Source organism: Bombus terrestris, chromosome 7, assembly GCF_910591885.1.
Source record: "Bombus terrestris chromosome 7, iyBomTerr1.2, whole genome shotgun sequence".
Taxonomy (NCBI): domain Eukaryota; kingdom Metazoa; phylum Arthropoda; class Insecta; order Hymenoptera; family Apidae; genus Bombus; species Bombus terrestris.
The window spans coordinates 16,346,229-16,359,338 of NC_063275.1; the positions used below are offsets into that span (position 1 = coordinate 16,346,229).

At 33.2% G+C, this 13,110-nt stretch overlaps 1 protein-coding gene across 1 annotated transcript; it reads right to left on the reverse strand.

The window, feature by feature from the left end:
• Positions 1 to 258: 258 nt before the first annotated feature.
• On the reverse strand, positions 259 to 12,871 carry LOC100649843 (ras-related protein Rab-23). The gene is made up of 6 exons (XM_048407681.1): positions 12,545 to 12,871; positions 8,128 to 8,249; positions 5,154 to 5,316; positions 3,765 to 3,844; positions 3,500 to 3,693; positions 259 to 1,471 (listed from the first exon to the last, which is right to left on the reverse strand). Exons 1-6 carry the CDS (start codon positions 12,575 to 12,577, stop codon positions 1,341 to 1,343), a joined length of 723 nt encoding a protein of 240 aa, XP_048263638.1. The 5' UTR covers positions 12,578 to 12,871; the 3' UTR covers positions 259 to 1,340.
• Between the last annotated feature and the right edge of the window lie 239 nt (positions 12,872 to 13,110).

The following is a 13,110-nucleotide window of genomic DNA, read 5'->3' on the forward strand; positions in this document are numbered from 1 at the left end:
CATTTTAATCGTGTATGATCATTATTCACTTTTTTTTTTTACAGGTTTAATTAAATTATGTTTTAAATCTAGTGTATTTCAGTTTTAATATGAGCTTGAAATTCTGAAGCATTGTACAGTTTATAATAAAAATATTTGGATAGAAATTCAATTTTTGCTAATATCTATTTTTTTACACAATGAAGTTACTTACAATAGTATGGTACATATAACTTAAATGAAGCAAAATAGATTAAAACTTAAATAGTACACTTTTTGTACGCTTTCTGATATTTATTTTCCTTTTTAAATTTATCACAATTTTTTTTAGGGTATTAATTAAAATAGATTCCTTAAAAATTATTTTTATGATATTTAATAATTATGATTCACAAAAAGGTATTGTTTATCAACATAATATTTTCTTCCTTATAAACTAAAATATTTGGTTAACATTATTTGTTTACATATAAATTAATGTCACTAATATTTTCTAAGAATTTGTGTGGAGTGATTTAATTCTTTTAATTATAGACGCTCTATTTTACCAAATGACGGTATTTAAAATTCCATTGTTTCATTTTACTGATCACTTATAGTTTAGTAATTTACTATATGACTCATATAAAAAAACACTATGTTCATCTCCAGCGTTCATACGAATAATATATTTACAGAAACATAAAAAATATTCCATGTTCTTAACACAAATATAAAAAGTACTTAATACAGGAAACATTTAAAACAATAAAGTGCTTAAAAATTGGCGTATTTACACATGTTCGTAATAGTATCGAAGATAATAGAAAAATTGATAATATTCAATAATAAAAACTGAATGTATAAAAAAATATATTGTCCTTTCGGCATAAAAAATTATTCAATTACATTCGGTTATTGCTTTAAACAAATTATACTCTTCGTTTTATCTTATGCTTTATATACCTTCTATATTTTTCACATTTTATTTAATAAAAGTATCTAACTAAGCAGTATTTAGTTAAACTGATATTTTTTTCATTCATAATTAACAAACACTGCGTAATAATAATGCATAATTGAAATAAGTTAAAGCGAACTATGAAGTGGCAGCTCTTCTATAATCGTTTGTCGAAGGAAATGTGTATCACAAATTAATACACGCAATACTGTTTAAAATTAATCGCATTCAATTTTTCTCGTTATATCTTTGATACTCTGCGTAAAATACTGTGCGTATTTCATAACAATCCTAAAACCAATTTTATAGGCATCGAAACAATCGTACAAAAGCTATTTATATCTTCATAAATATGAATATATCAGTCTGTACATGGTTGAAGTATTCGTTACAATTTATCGCGTATTTATCCACGCAAAGACTAAAGTAGCCTACAAGCGTTTTTTACAAAATTTTTTTTCTTATGATTCTTTGCCTTGGTTCCTGGTCGCAAAACTATGGTACCATTCCCTGTACTCCGACCACACGTGGATCCATTCGGACTAAATGCACCTATAACAAATACATAGATATATTTTCATAAATTGTGAAATTTGTAATTTAGAAGTAGCTAATAATAATTGCATTTATAGTACAATTTCTTACACTCCGTTTCGTAATTTTACACGTTAACATGTTATATTAAATACATGTAACGTGTATGTTACTAAATAATTTTATAAACTTTAATTAATATATTCTGTAAATAATCTATATGCTGTAAACAGTTACTTGTACAATTACTTGTACAATTTATGTTAACAAATAAAATAATTAATATCGTATAATTTTCTTTCATTTCTGTTCAGTGGTTACGCTCAAAGAAAACTCATTCGCGTAAAATAATTAACAGGAAAGATTAAAGACCGATTCGGTGTTATAAGTGAGATTCACGCTCCGTTCCCACACTTTTACCGCGTATACTCGCGAAACAGTTTGAAAATTATGCTCTAAACATTTTCGTGGCCGAAGTGTGATTGTTTCTTTCGTCCCATGTGAAACTAGATCATTCTAATTGTTATACTTTCTTATATTGCACATACAATTAAATCGTCACACAAGAGTTTCGCCTCTAATTTGAACATATATAATTCTTTCTTAAATTTCAATCATTTCGATCTCTATTTCATTAAAGTTAATTCATTTTAAAAAGTTCCCCTAAAGCTATCGATACAAAAGGAGAAAAAGTTTAAACAACGTCTAACAGCACGTGAAAAATATGAGGGCCTATATGTACGTATAAGTACATTATGTACGTACACTTGCGTGTTATTCAAGAATCAAGATCGATGCTTACAGTCACGCGATCTGAAGATGTATTTACATTCTACAGGAACTTGCTTAAAGTTCTCGACACTAACAATAAGTCAGCATCAATGAATATTTATTTTTCATAGTATCCATATGTAACAAAACTCTTCCTGATTATATTACTTCAAATAATTACGATAAAACATTACACGTTGAATATGATCTCTCCTTTTTGTCTTTTCTTTCAAGAAATTTTAGTTAATTAAGAAACTTGATATTATATTTTTTATTTAGATGATCATCTCGATTTCATTTAGTTGTCAAGAAAGCTACATTGAACTTATTAATCTGTACTGTACTTAACCGAAAGACGTTATTACATGCGTTCTTGAAAAATCATAATCGACTGATATACATACATACATATGCATATATAGTCAAATCTGTTGACCATATACAGATCACAGTAGACCACCTACTAAATTTGTACAAACATTCAATCCTTCGTCTTAGTACATCGAAATACTTCGAATGGTTCGAGCCAAGAAAATAATAAGGAGAAAAGACGAGGCAAAAGAATGGCAAAAATCTATTTCGAATTTGGCTTGATACATCTGTCTCCTCACGAGCCACGAACGTGATGACGATATACTTAAAGAGGCAGAATCAACTCGACCCGTAAATACAAGCGTGCGTATCCGGTACAGTTAATACATTATGCATCTTCTCGAGGAGTTTCCAAGAAAGCGCACTGTTCTTTTCACACAGCTATTACCGGCTAAAACAACTGGACAGCGTTTATATCAAATCGGCCACGTGTGAATCGACGATACTCCATTGTTCTCTTTCGTACAAATTTGTGCGTTTAATAGCTGATACGAGCCGCGATTAATGATACCATTCATTACCAATTTTCCACGTTCTTTGTGCCTGAAACGAACGAATCCCTGGTATACATGAAGTTATGAGATCGATTTGAAACACTTTTTAACTTTAATTTACTGAATTCGCGGTAAAAGTAGATATATGAAAGTTAAGATTAAGAACAGTTGTAGGTTTTATAATGAGAAACTTATACAAACGGAGCCGTTAACTCTATCATCTGCGTTTTTGAAGTATTACAGATGCGTAGTCCTACTCTACGGTATCTACTAGATTCCTTCAAATGAAACATAAATATAGTTTCCATTTATCAATAGTTGTATAATATTAACGATACTTGATAATTCCTATTATGAAATAATTCACTCTGTCGGCGAAGAGAAAACAGAGGCTAAAGAATTAACTCACTTATTACGGAAGGAGATCTAGGTCCGGCCGAGTATAATCTCAGGTCGTCCTGATAATCGTCATCACAGCGACGCATCTCATGGAGACATCTTGATGCCAAGTGCCGGAAGACGCTCATGACTCCGACGTCCTCTTTCACGGATGTTCTTAAAAGCTTACAGCCGAGGGCACGACCAAGTCTCTCAGCTTCGTCCCTGAAACAATGCTATGCTCGAGATTACTCGAAATTGCGCCGCTAATTAAGCAAACTAGGCGTTACGCTTACGGATCAATGACGCACTGATCAACGAGGTCCATTTTGTTTTGTACAAGAACCGTGGGAATTTCGCCGCACTCGTTCTCCACCTGCAAAGCAAAATAGATCACCGCTTTTATCAGTCTGTGAACTACAATTCAAAGCCTTTTTTTCTAATTAACGCTAACAGAGTAGCTACTGTTTGTGAAAATTTCGAATAATCAGGAAACGATTTTATAAGTTAGATTAATCGGGCTTTGAACAAATTCTAATTGAGTGCCCGTTTAAACCTCGTACGAACAGCTTCGTTTAATTCGCTAACTTAGCAAGAAAATAGATATAAAATACGGTAGAAGTACTTTATCGAAACAAAATATGATTCACAGTGATAACTATTCGCGCCGATTTGTATCTGTTCGAGACTCAGTTACACCTTTCTCGACTGTGTTTCTCCGCAACGAAAGAAAAAAGCGAACGTACAAGTTTCTACGAAAGGAATTCGAGAGCGTATCCGATGATCTCGAACGATGTTCGGAGTCGTTTGCCACTAACATGCTTTTTGTCAGTATTAGCCATGACTTACTGATGAACATGTTTGTATCATCATTATTAATCTCGTATATAAACTTATATTACTCTGCTGTAATATTTTGTAGTAGTCGTCATCGAAACAATTAAAGATCTTCGTCGCTGTGTTTTATATAGTTCTATAATACTGATTTACTTCCAATTATACGTGTTACTGAAATACCATACTGTTCCGTTGACCGTGTGCGAAAAAGGGACCATTGAGGAACACCGTATAAAACTACGATTCTCTAAGCGAATACCTTTAAAGTATTATCTCCGGTACGTATCACAAGAATCGCATGCATTCTTTACTTAAACTCGTTTTACATGGAGGGAAGTCAAAAAGTGTATCGATGAGAGATTCAGTTTTTCTCCGTTCGCTTAACTTGTTTCGAAGATTCTGCATACTCATTACAAATTGTATCAGCTTTCTAAATCATTCAAGATCATATGGTTTCTAATTTCATTGAGGTAATATTACGTTTTAGAGAATTATTTGAACAATATTTACATATAGCTTAGTAGAATGACGAAAGTTTACATTATAACGATTTCAATGAAAAAATAACATTAGATTATTATCTTTTACGCTAATAAGAGGACTCAAACATCGGAAATACTACTGAATACTTATATATGACCGTATAACGGATTCCCTTAGAACGAGCATGATTCTATGAAATGCATCTTGGCAAAACCATCTAAGATCGATGTGCCGCTATCTATGGAAACATTCAGCCGTAGAGCGACTTAAAATCAGCCCCCTGCATTAATGGCACCTTCACTTTCACATTCCACCATCCGTCGTGACTACCTACGGAAACGTGCTCGTGTGCACAAGAGTCGTACCTTCAGTTTCCACGAAGGAATGGCGTCGAAGGAATCTCTGTCCGTGGCTGAATAAGCGAGGACGCAGGCATGGGCGCCGCGATAATAAGCCGCAGTGATTGCGTCGAATTCCTCCTGACCGGCAGTATCCCACAGCATCAGTCTTACGTCCTCGCCATCCACCCTGTGCAACAATAAGACAAACTTCTTAGAAAACTTGGAATGCTTTTACAAAATAATGGTTTACTTAAGAAAGTAGGGTAAATGAGTGCCTACTGAAGAATTCATTCAATTGTTTCACTCTGGGCTTGCAGCTGTTCAGAGGACGTTCTAGTTCTCTATTTTCTCGCCATTTCGTGAACAGGAAACGAGTCAAATGATTTACGACACGTTCGATATTTAGCAAATGTAGTGGATGTAATTTTGCTCCGTAAATCAATACGAACGATGGAATGATTTATACGCGTTATGGCTTTTCAGATAACGTTCTTGTTGTATCGTAGCTTACTGGTGAGTTTCTGTTGGCTAGGTTCGATTCGATCGCCGACCATCGCTGTCCTGGAATGTATTTCGATTCTTGTGCTACATAGTCTTGTCCAATATCGTTGATAACGATTAAGGTATCTCGGATAATTAGATGTTCGACTGGTTTCGTTTGGTTTCGTTTCGGGATAGTAAAAACTTTATTCCTATCGATGAGAATACGTTAGTGCGTCACCATATTAGATAAAAATGTATTAAAAAAAAAAGTTAGATTAAACTTTTCAGATAGGGTCTGGTTTACTCAAATAATAAGAAAACGACAAAAAGACGAGCGTTTTCTTCTTTTGTGATATTACCTACTCGACAGGTCCGGCGCAAAATACTGTAAAATCACGCGATCGAGGACGTGCACGGAACTTTCGGCCGTAAAATATTTCTCGACCAACGTATGTAGATATACGCACGTGCAAATTAAATAAAGTCGGATGAAAGGCTGTCGTGACGAAGGTCACCGGTAGCGGGACATTGTACTTAAAATACCGATGCATATGCATGAACCTGCAATGCTTCTTTTCCCCTTTTTCTTAAAAAAAAAAAAAAAAAAGGGTCTGTTAAGACGTATCGATGGAAAGCCTTTTTGAACCACGTTGATATTTACAACGAAATGCCGTAAAACACCGATCTGTCTTAAATTCCTCGATCTACTTAAGGCACGTGAAAAGGGAAAAGAGAAAACTCGACCGCGTTTCTTCCAAACAAACCCATAAATTTGCACGAGATCGAGCATCGTAGAACATTCCGTTATTCGACTTAACGAACTCTCCATTCATTACTCGAAAGGTATTCAGTTATCGGTGTCTTCATTGACTTGAGCCAAGATCAATGATTTAAAATTACTATTCGTTCAAGCCTGCCGACTATAAAATGTTCGCTTATTAAATCGTGTTACGCTTCGTTGTAGCTGGTCTCTTAGGCAATTTACCGATTTTTTACAGGCTAGGTCTTTTGTTTTGTTGCAACGCGTTGGAAGAAAGGAGGCGTAAAAAGGACTTCCCTTCTTAAAAAGGCGACTACGATTATCGCGGGGCAAATGTGCATCAGGAAGTATCCCACGATAGCTCGTGTCGAGACGTATAACACGCGCATTTCTCAGGGACCTAGAAACGCACACTTGCTTCTAGAAAAACGTCTTCACGAACATCTGTATAACCGTACGCGAAATATTTGGCGCTTAAAAGGCAACGAACGCTGTTTCGTTGCTTAGGCCTGCAAAAATTTACCAAGATTTTATCCAGATATGTATATTCATCCTATCGATGAATCTATAGACTATAAACCGACGATTCATAATCAAATCATTTTAAGGAAACGAGTTAAAGAGCGTAGAGTGTACATTATTTTATTATGTAATCGTACAAAAAGAAAAAACGTTGTATAAAGTACTATAAAGAAGGTACGTGAAAGCAACAGCCAGTTTCTTTTTAATTAGCAATCGAATGGACTAACGAACGCATACTACGAATGTTATTAAACGGATTTAATAACGAAGATTTAATTTCATACTGTGTTTTAAAATCGAAATCGAATTTAAAGAGCAATTGGATATTGCTTGATCGGCCTTCCAGAAAATAATGAATCGATGACTAACAATAAGAGTAGAACGTTCTCCCGTAGAACGTAATTAACTTGGAGAATGTATCTGTTCGGGCCAGAATACAGTCTATTATACATCCTTTTTTTAACACAGTCTTTAATTATCGACTGACGGCTTACAACTTCTTCCTCATCTTCCTATATTTTTAGCAGTATGAAAACAAATTTTTACCTCCCCTCCCGGATATTAATATTCCCACCGTTCGTGAGATATTCTTTTCCAATCTAGACGGCAACACGAAATTCTGCCGCCTTAGAAACCACAATCGGAACCCTCTTTATGATTTTTCGCCCCGATATCGCGTGTTTCTACGTAGTGTAATTATTTCGACTATACTCGCAGGTACACGTTTTCTGAAACAACAATCGCTTCAAGGTCTTCGATAAGCTGCACGAGCAAATAAATGAAATCGAGTTTCTCGGTTGATCGAAGGGACTTCGAGAGGGTTTCATTATGCGCTTCACGTACCAACAATGTTTTATGCGCAAAAGGACCCCATCGAAGTGTAGAGAAATAACACGATGAATTTTCTCGTCGAGGCTAGCAAGATTGGGTGAGACGATCCTTTTTTTATCAGTCGAACAGCTCCGCGCCATCGTAATCAACCAGATCGAAGCTTATTCAAACGGATTTTTCTCGGTTGACCAATAAAGATTTTGTGATAATCCGATTATGGTAAGAAAAAAGACTTTTTGTACATTGTAGGCTACTTTTAAGGTAGCCTTAATGGCATCCTCATCGATCGTCATTTCGTTTGTAGTATTAAAGTCTCATCGGGGAAAATAATAATAAAGAACGTTTTACTACGAACTACTTTTATCCTTTTCCTTTGATCTCCATTTTTTCACGTTTACTTACTCTATCTCCCGTTCCAGAAAATCGACACCGATGGTCTTCTTATAGTCTCTCGTGTAAGTGCCCTTGCAAAACCTTTGGATCATCGACGATTTCCCCACAGCACCATTACCGACTATCACCACCTGTAAATAAAGATTTCCATATGCACTCGATGATCTGATCAATGGAAACTCGTATCACCGACTTCGTCGAATTGTTTCGTTGCATCGATATTATCTATCATTAGGGACAATTTCAAATTGTCCAGAGATAGCGTACGTACATACATGTAGGATCATCTGGAAGGTAGACTTTCTAAAACCTGTAGGTCGAGACGAGCAAAAAACAGCATAGATCCTGTAGCTAATTTCTCGCGCAACTTTCTTGCCAGCAAATTATTAGGCGATTGAATAAAATCGATCGCCTCTTTATTCGATAACGCGAATATCAAACCGTGTCGGTTTCATTTCGCAGAGTAAGGTGCAACATTTTTAAATTTATTTTTTAATTCTTAGAAATATTTAATATAAATCAGAATAATAGAATTTATGTACGTATAAACACAACGATACTAGGTGGTGCAATTAACACATTAGCAACGATCCTAATAATTGAAATATGTATAACGCATACCTAACACACCTGTGACAATTCTTATCCAGAACGGTACGAGAATGATTCACTTGCTTCGAAATTGCATTTCGTCGATCAATAATGACCAAACATATTCGATCGCAGAAATAAGAACATTTGAAACATGGAAGAAGCAATCGATAAGAGCGTCATAAAGAGGTGTTGCTTTTCAATCTGAGCATGTACGACGTATATTCGCGATATCGTCGAATATTCTAGTCCATTACACAGCACATACGTACAACTGTTTCGCTTTTCACAGCAATGTGTTCGATCACCTTAAACATAGACTGGCATTTAACTATTAATACCGAAAACCAATCGAATAGTTATGATAAATGACGGTAATACTCGTAAGAATCGACACTATCATATAGCTGCAATTTATTTTCATGATTGATATCGCTTTTGTGAACGTGTTTTGGAGTATTGAAACCGTGGGGGCAAAGACTTGTTCACCTATTAACGCGAGTATAATGTACAATGAAATGATCGATAGGGCAAGGATCGTTTGGCCTTCGAGTCCGGAAATATAAAAGCGTGAAATAACAAGGACGGAAATCTAGTTAAGTTGTATGTGAATACTTTTATAATTTCAGGTTGATTAACAGTTTTTCATGTACAGTTACTACGCTACATAATTTGAAGTAAAGAAAAAGAGGAAGTGCTTAATTATGAAGTGCATTCTCACCGATATCAAAGGTGTGCCATCATTTTTCGTCGATGATGTAAGGTACCACTGTCGTCGTTAAATCAGACAGCTTTGTATATTTTCGCAATGTCCGTATAAGTGATTTTAATGAGCAAAATGACATTTAAAATGTAAATTCCGACGTATTTTTCTCAGCAATTTTATAGAACCGATGAAACATAAATATTTCAAACATAACGATTCATCTAATATATTTCACAGCGTGTTGAAATATATTTAAAATCCCGAGAAATGTCCCCAACCGTGTCCACTGGGACATCGTACCTTAAATAATTCTGCCAAAATCGAGATAACGGTTCGCCTAAAGGAAGAAGTAGGTTAAATCGATAAGGGCCCGAGTCCACGTGAACCGGTCTTCGAGATCGAGCTTCTGTTGAAACTTATGTATATGTATGAGGAGTCCGATATATCCTAATAAACGTACAGGGTACCCCTAAAATTAGGTACTAGTCACTGAAAGTCAATTATCTAATACGAAAAATATATTAAAAATATTGACAACAATATTAAGACTATTTATCAAATAATTTGGAGTATTTCAGAAATATTTATAGAACTTGAACATTGAAAACAAATAACGTGATTTATATTGATAATATTAAATATCTGATTTTTAAACACCTTGTAGACATCTAGATATCTCACGTTAATCTACAAATGGTCATTAGAATATTACGAAGAAAACAACATGGCGAGGGGATACCAAGGACATTCCAACTTATCTCAGTCTATTAACAATTAACTTCTGTATTTGAATTATTATATATTCGTAACTCAATTAATTTAAGAAATATAATATGTAAGCCCAGCAAAACAGATTCCTGCGAAGAAAAATAAAAAATGAAATGATCGTTCATACGACATGATTAATAACGTATCGCGTAAAAATGAAATATGCACATACATTGAAAATTATAAAATATGTATTAAATTAATAAAATGTTACATGTAATCAATTCATTGATATTATCGGGCTATAAACTATACGACTGGAGTTTATATTGTACTAGATCGAAAGATGAATGCCGTAATGTATTACATTATGTAAATATTTCTGGAACTTTTCATAAGCTCGTAAACTATGAGCTTTTACAGAAAATATTCCGATGGAGAATGCTGTTTTTCATATTAACGTTGTGTAAATAAATAGAATTCGCGATTATTAATCGAGATGTGCATCGATTTTCTCCCTGTTTGTTGGTGTTCCTTATAAATAATCCGATTGATTTAGTATATTATATCATTGAAGTTTTGATTTTCATTACGCTTCTTTTTTGGCGATGATTCAGAAACACCTATTAGAATCAAACAGTATACTAATTAAAGCCGTGTATATTAATACTGCGAATTTTTTCGAGGAACCTAATCCTCACTTCCTAATTTTATAGTTTTATCTTTCGAAATTAAAGAAATGTTAAAGTAAACTTAAATATTATCAGCAAAGTGTGTAATATAAAAATTGAATTAAAAATATTAAATTATCATTAGTCGTAAAAGGAGTCGTAATCCTTGTCAAAGTATGAACAACTTTTCTAATGCAAAAATTATTCATTTTATAACTAGTTTGAACATTCGATTAAAAGACTAGAACAAGTTAGTCGAACATTACGATAGATTTTCAAATGATCAAATCACCGTTGAAATTTCTCTTCTACTTAAATAAGAAATATCACTATAAAGCATCACATTCCAAGCAAATGAATACTACGGTTGAATACTTAACGGAAACGGAAAACTAAGTAAATACATATCTATGCTTAGAAAATGATTACTTATAATAACCATAGAAGAAACATTAACATTCATATTCACGTCAATCTTATCATTAGTAAATACTAATGAAAACAACCGGTTATGAATGGCACTGAATTATAATCTGTAATATAATGTTTGAAAACATTTCTAAACGATTAATTTCAAGTAGAAATTATTTAACAAACGAAATGCAGTTATTATATGTAGTTAACTTTAAAAGCAGTGTTTATGAAAAATAATCCGAAAAACGCGGGAACGCTCTATTCAGAAAGGGATTAGTTTTGTTACATATTTCTATATGGCGAAATAAGATGTAATGACGCACGCATGCACGCACTGGTTGTTCCAAGTAAGTACAGACAATAAGAATAGTAAAAGTAATACATGGTCTTATATAGAAGCATATGCCTATGAAAATGTCAGTATGTACCGTTATAACAATCGAAAGATAAACCGTATTCGTTGAAGCAGGACCACAAATGATGTATAAATTTTTACATATATCACATATATACATATTTTTTTCGTAATTGCTATGAGACAAGAATATTTTAAGAAAATAAGAATATTTTTTATTCTGTCTTATTCACATATACATTAATATATATGTATATATATATAATATACATTATATATATATTATAGGGATCTTATTTAATTTAGATTATTAAACTTATTTAAAAATAATTTTAATCTTGAAGTACCACAAACTTTAAAAAAATTATAGGTGAAAATGCTTACGCTTTTGAAAAAACATATCATATACAATAATTATATTATTTCTCATCTCGACATTTATAATTGTCTTTCTTGTCCATTCTCTTTTGTTTGAAAAAATAGTTGAAACAGAAAGACCATTCCTAACCTATAGTATATTAAGCCGGTTCACTTTTGTGTGTGTGTGTGTGTGTGTGTGTGTGTGTACATATATATATATATATATATGCATGTATGTATATGTATGTATATATATATATATGTTCACATGATACTGCAAATTTGTCACTGCGCATACGCATTTCGGAAAGTTGATTTCAAATTCAATATAAACTTCGGTGAAACAATATCGCTTAAATACTAATTAGCATTCGAGACTTTTAAATATAATTACCTTGCTGTCATTTTAAATTTGGTATAAAAAATATAGATATAAATAAAAGTGGTTACGCTTGGTGTAAACAAGTAATTTGCTTTTTCTGTATAGAGAATATATTAATGTGTTCTAACACATTTAAAAGCGCGCCAATTAAAATTATGTTTATGGAAAGAATAAAATGATAATATGTATTATCGGTAGAAAAGTATAAAAAAGGAAAATAAAATTAAATTTTTGATTACCTTGAGTGATATCTCAAGTTCTTCCTCCCGCATTCTGACCGTAATGTGATTAGCATAATATCCAACTACAATATAACCCGCGATGTCGGCCGCCAATCTTTCGTGTGAAAATTTTACTCTTAGCAATAATCACCTTTCACGATATTTCGAATCTATCACTTCACACCATGATCGAGACATTTTTATGGATTTGAAATAAAAATTTCACGCACTTTTTTTTATATATTTATTCAACATCGGTAAAATACTTTATCGTGCCGAGAGAATAACGTATATACCGGACACGCGAATACGCGCCACTAGCCGACTGAACACCTGTACAAGACACCTGCCGAGACTTACCGGTTAGTAACTTTCCCTAGTAATATTTCTATTTTGTATCAAGATCAATTGCCAACTACTGAAAGAAAGTAAAAACTGAAATAAAATGAAATTATGTGTGTTTGATAAAGTTAATAAGTTGTAATGCATTGAAATCTAAGTTTTATGCTACATAAATTAAATAAAATGTAAATGATTTATTTTTAAAGTTATTACACAACCACAGATCAAGTTACAACTAATTT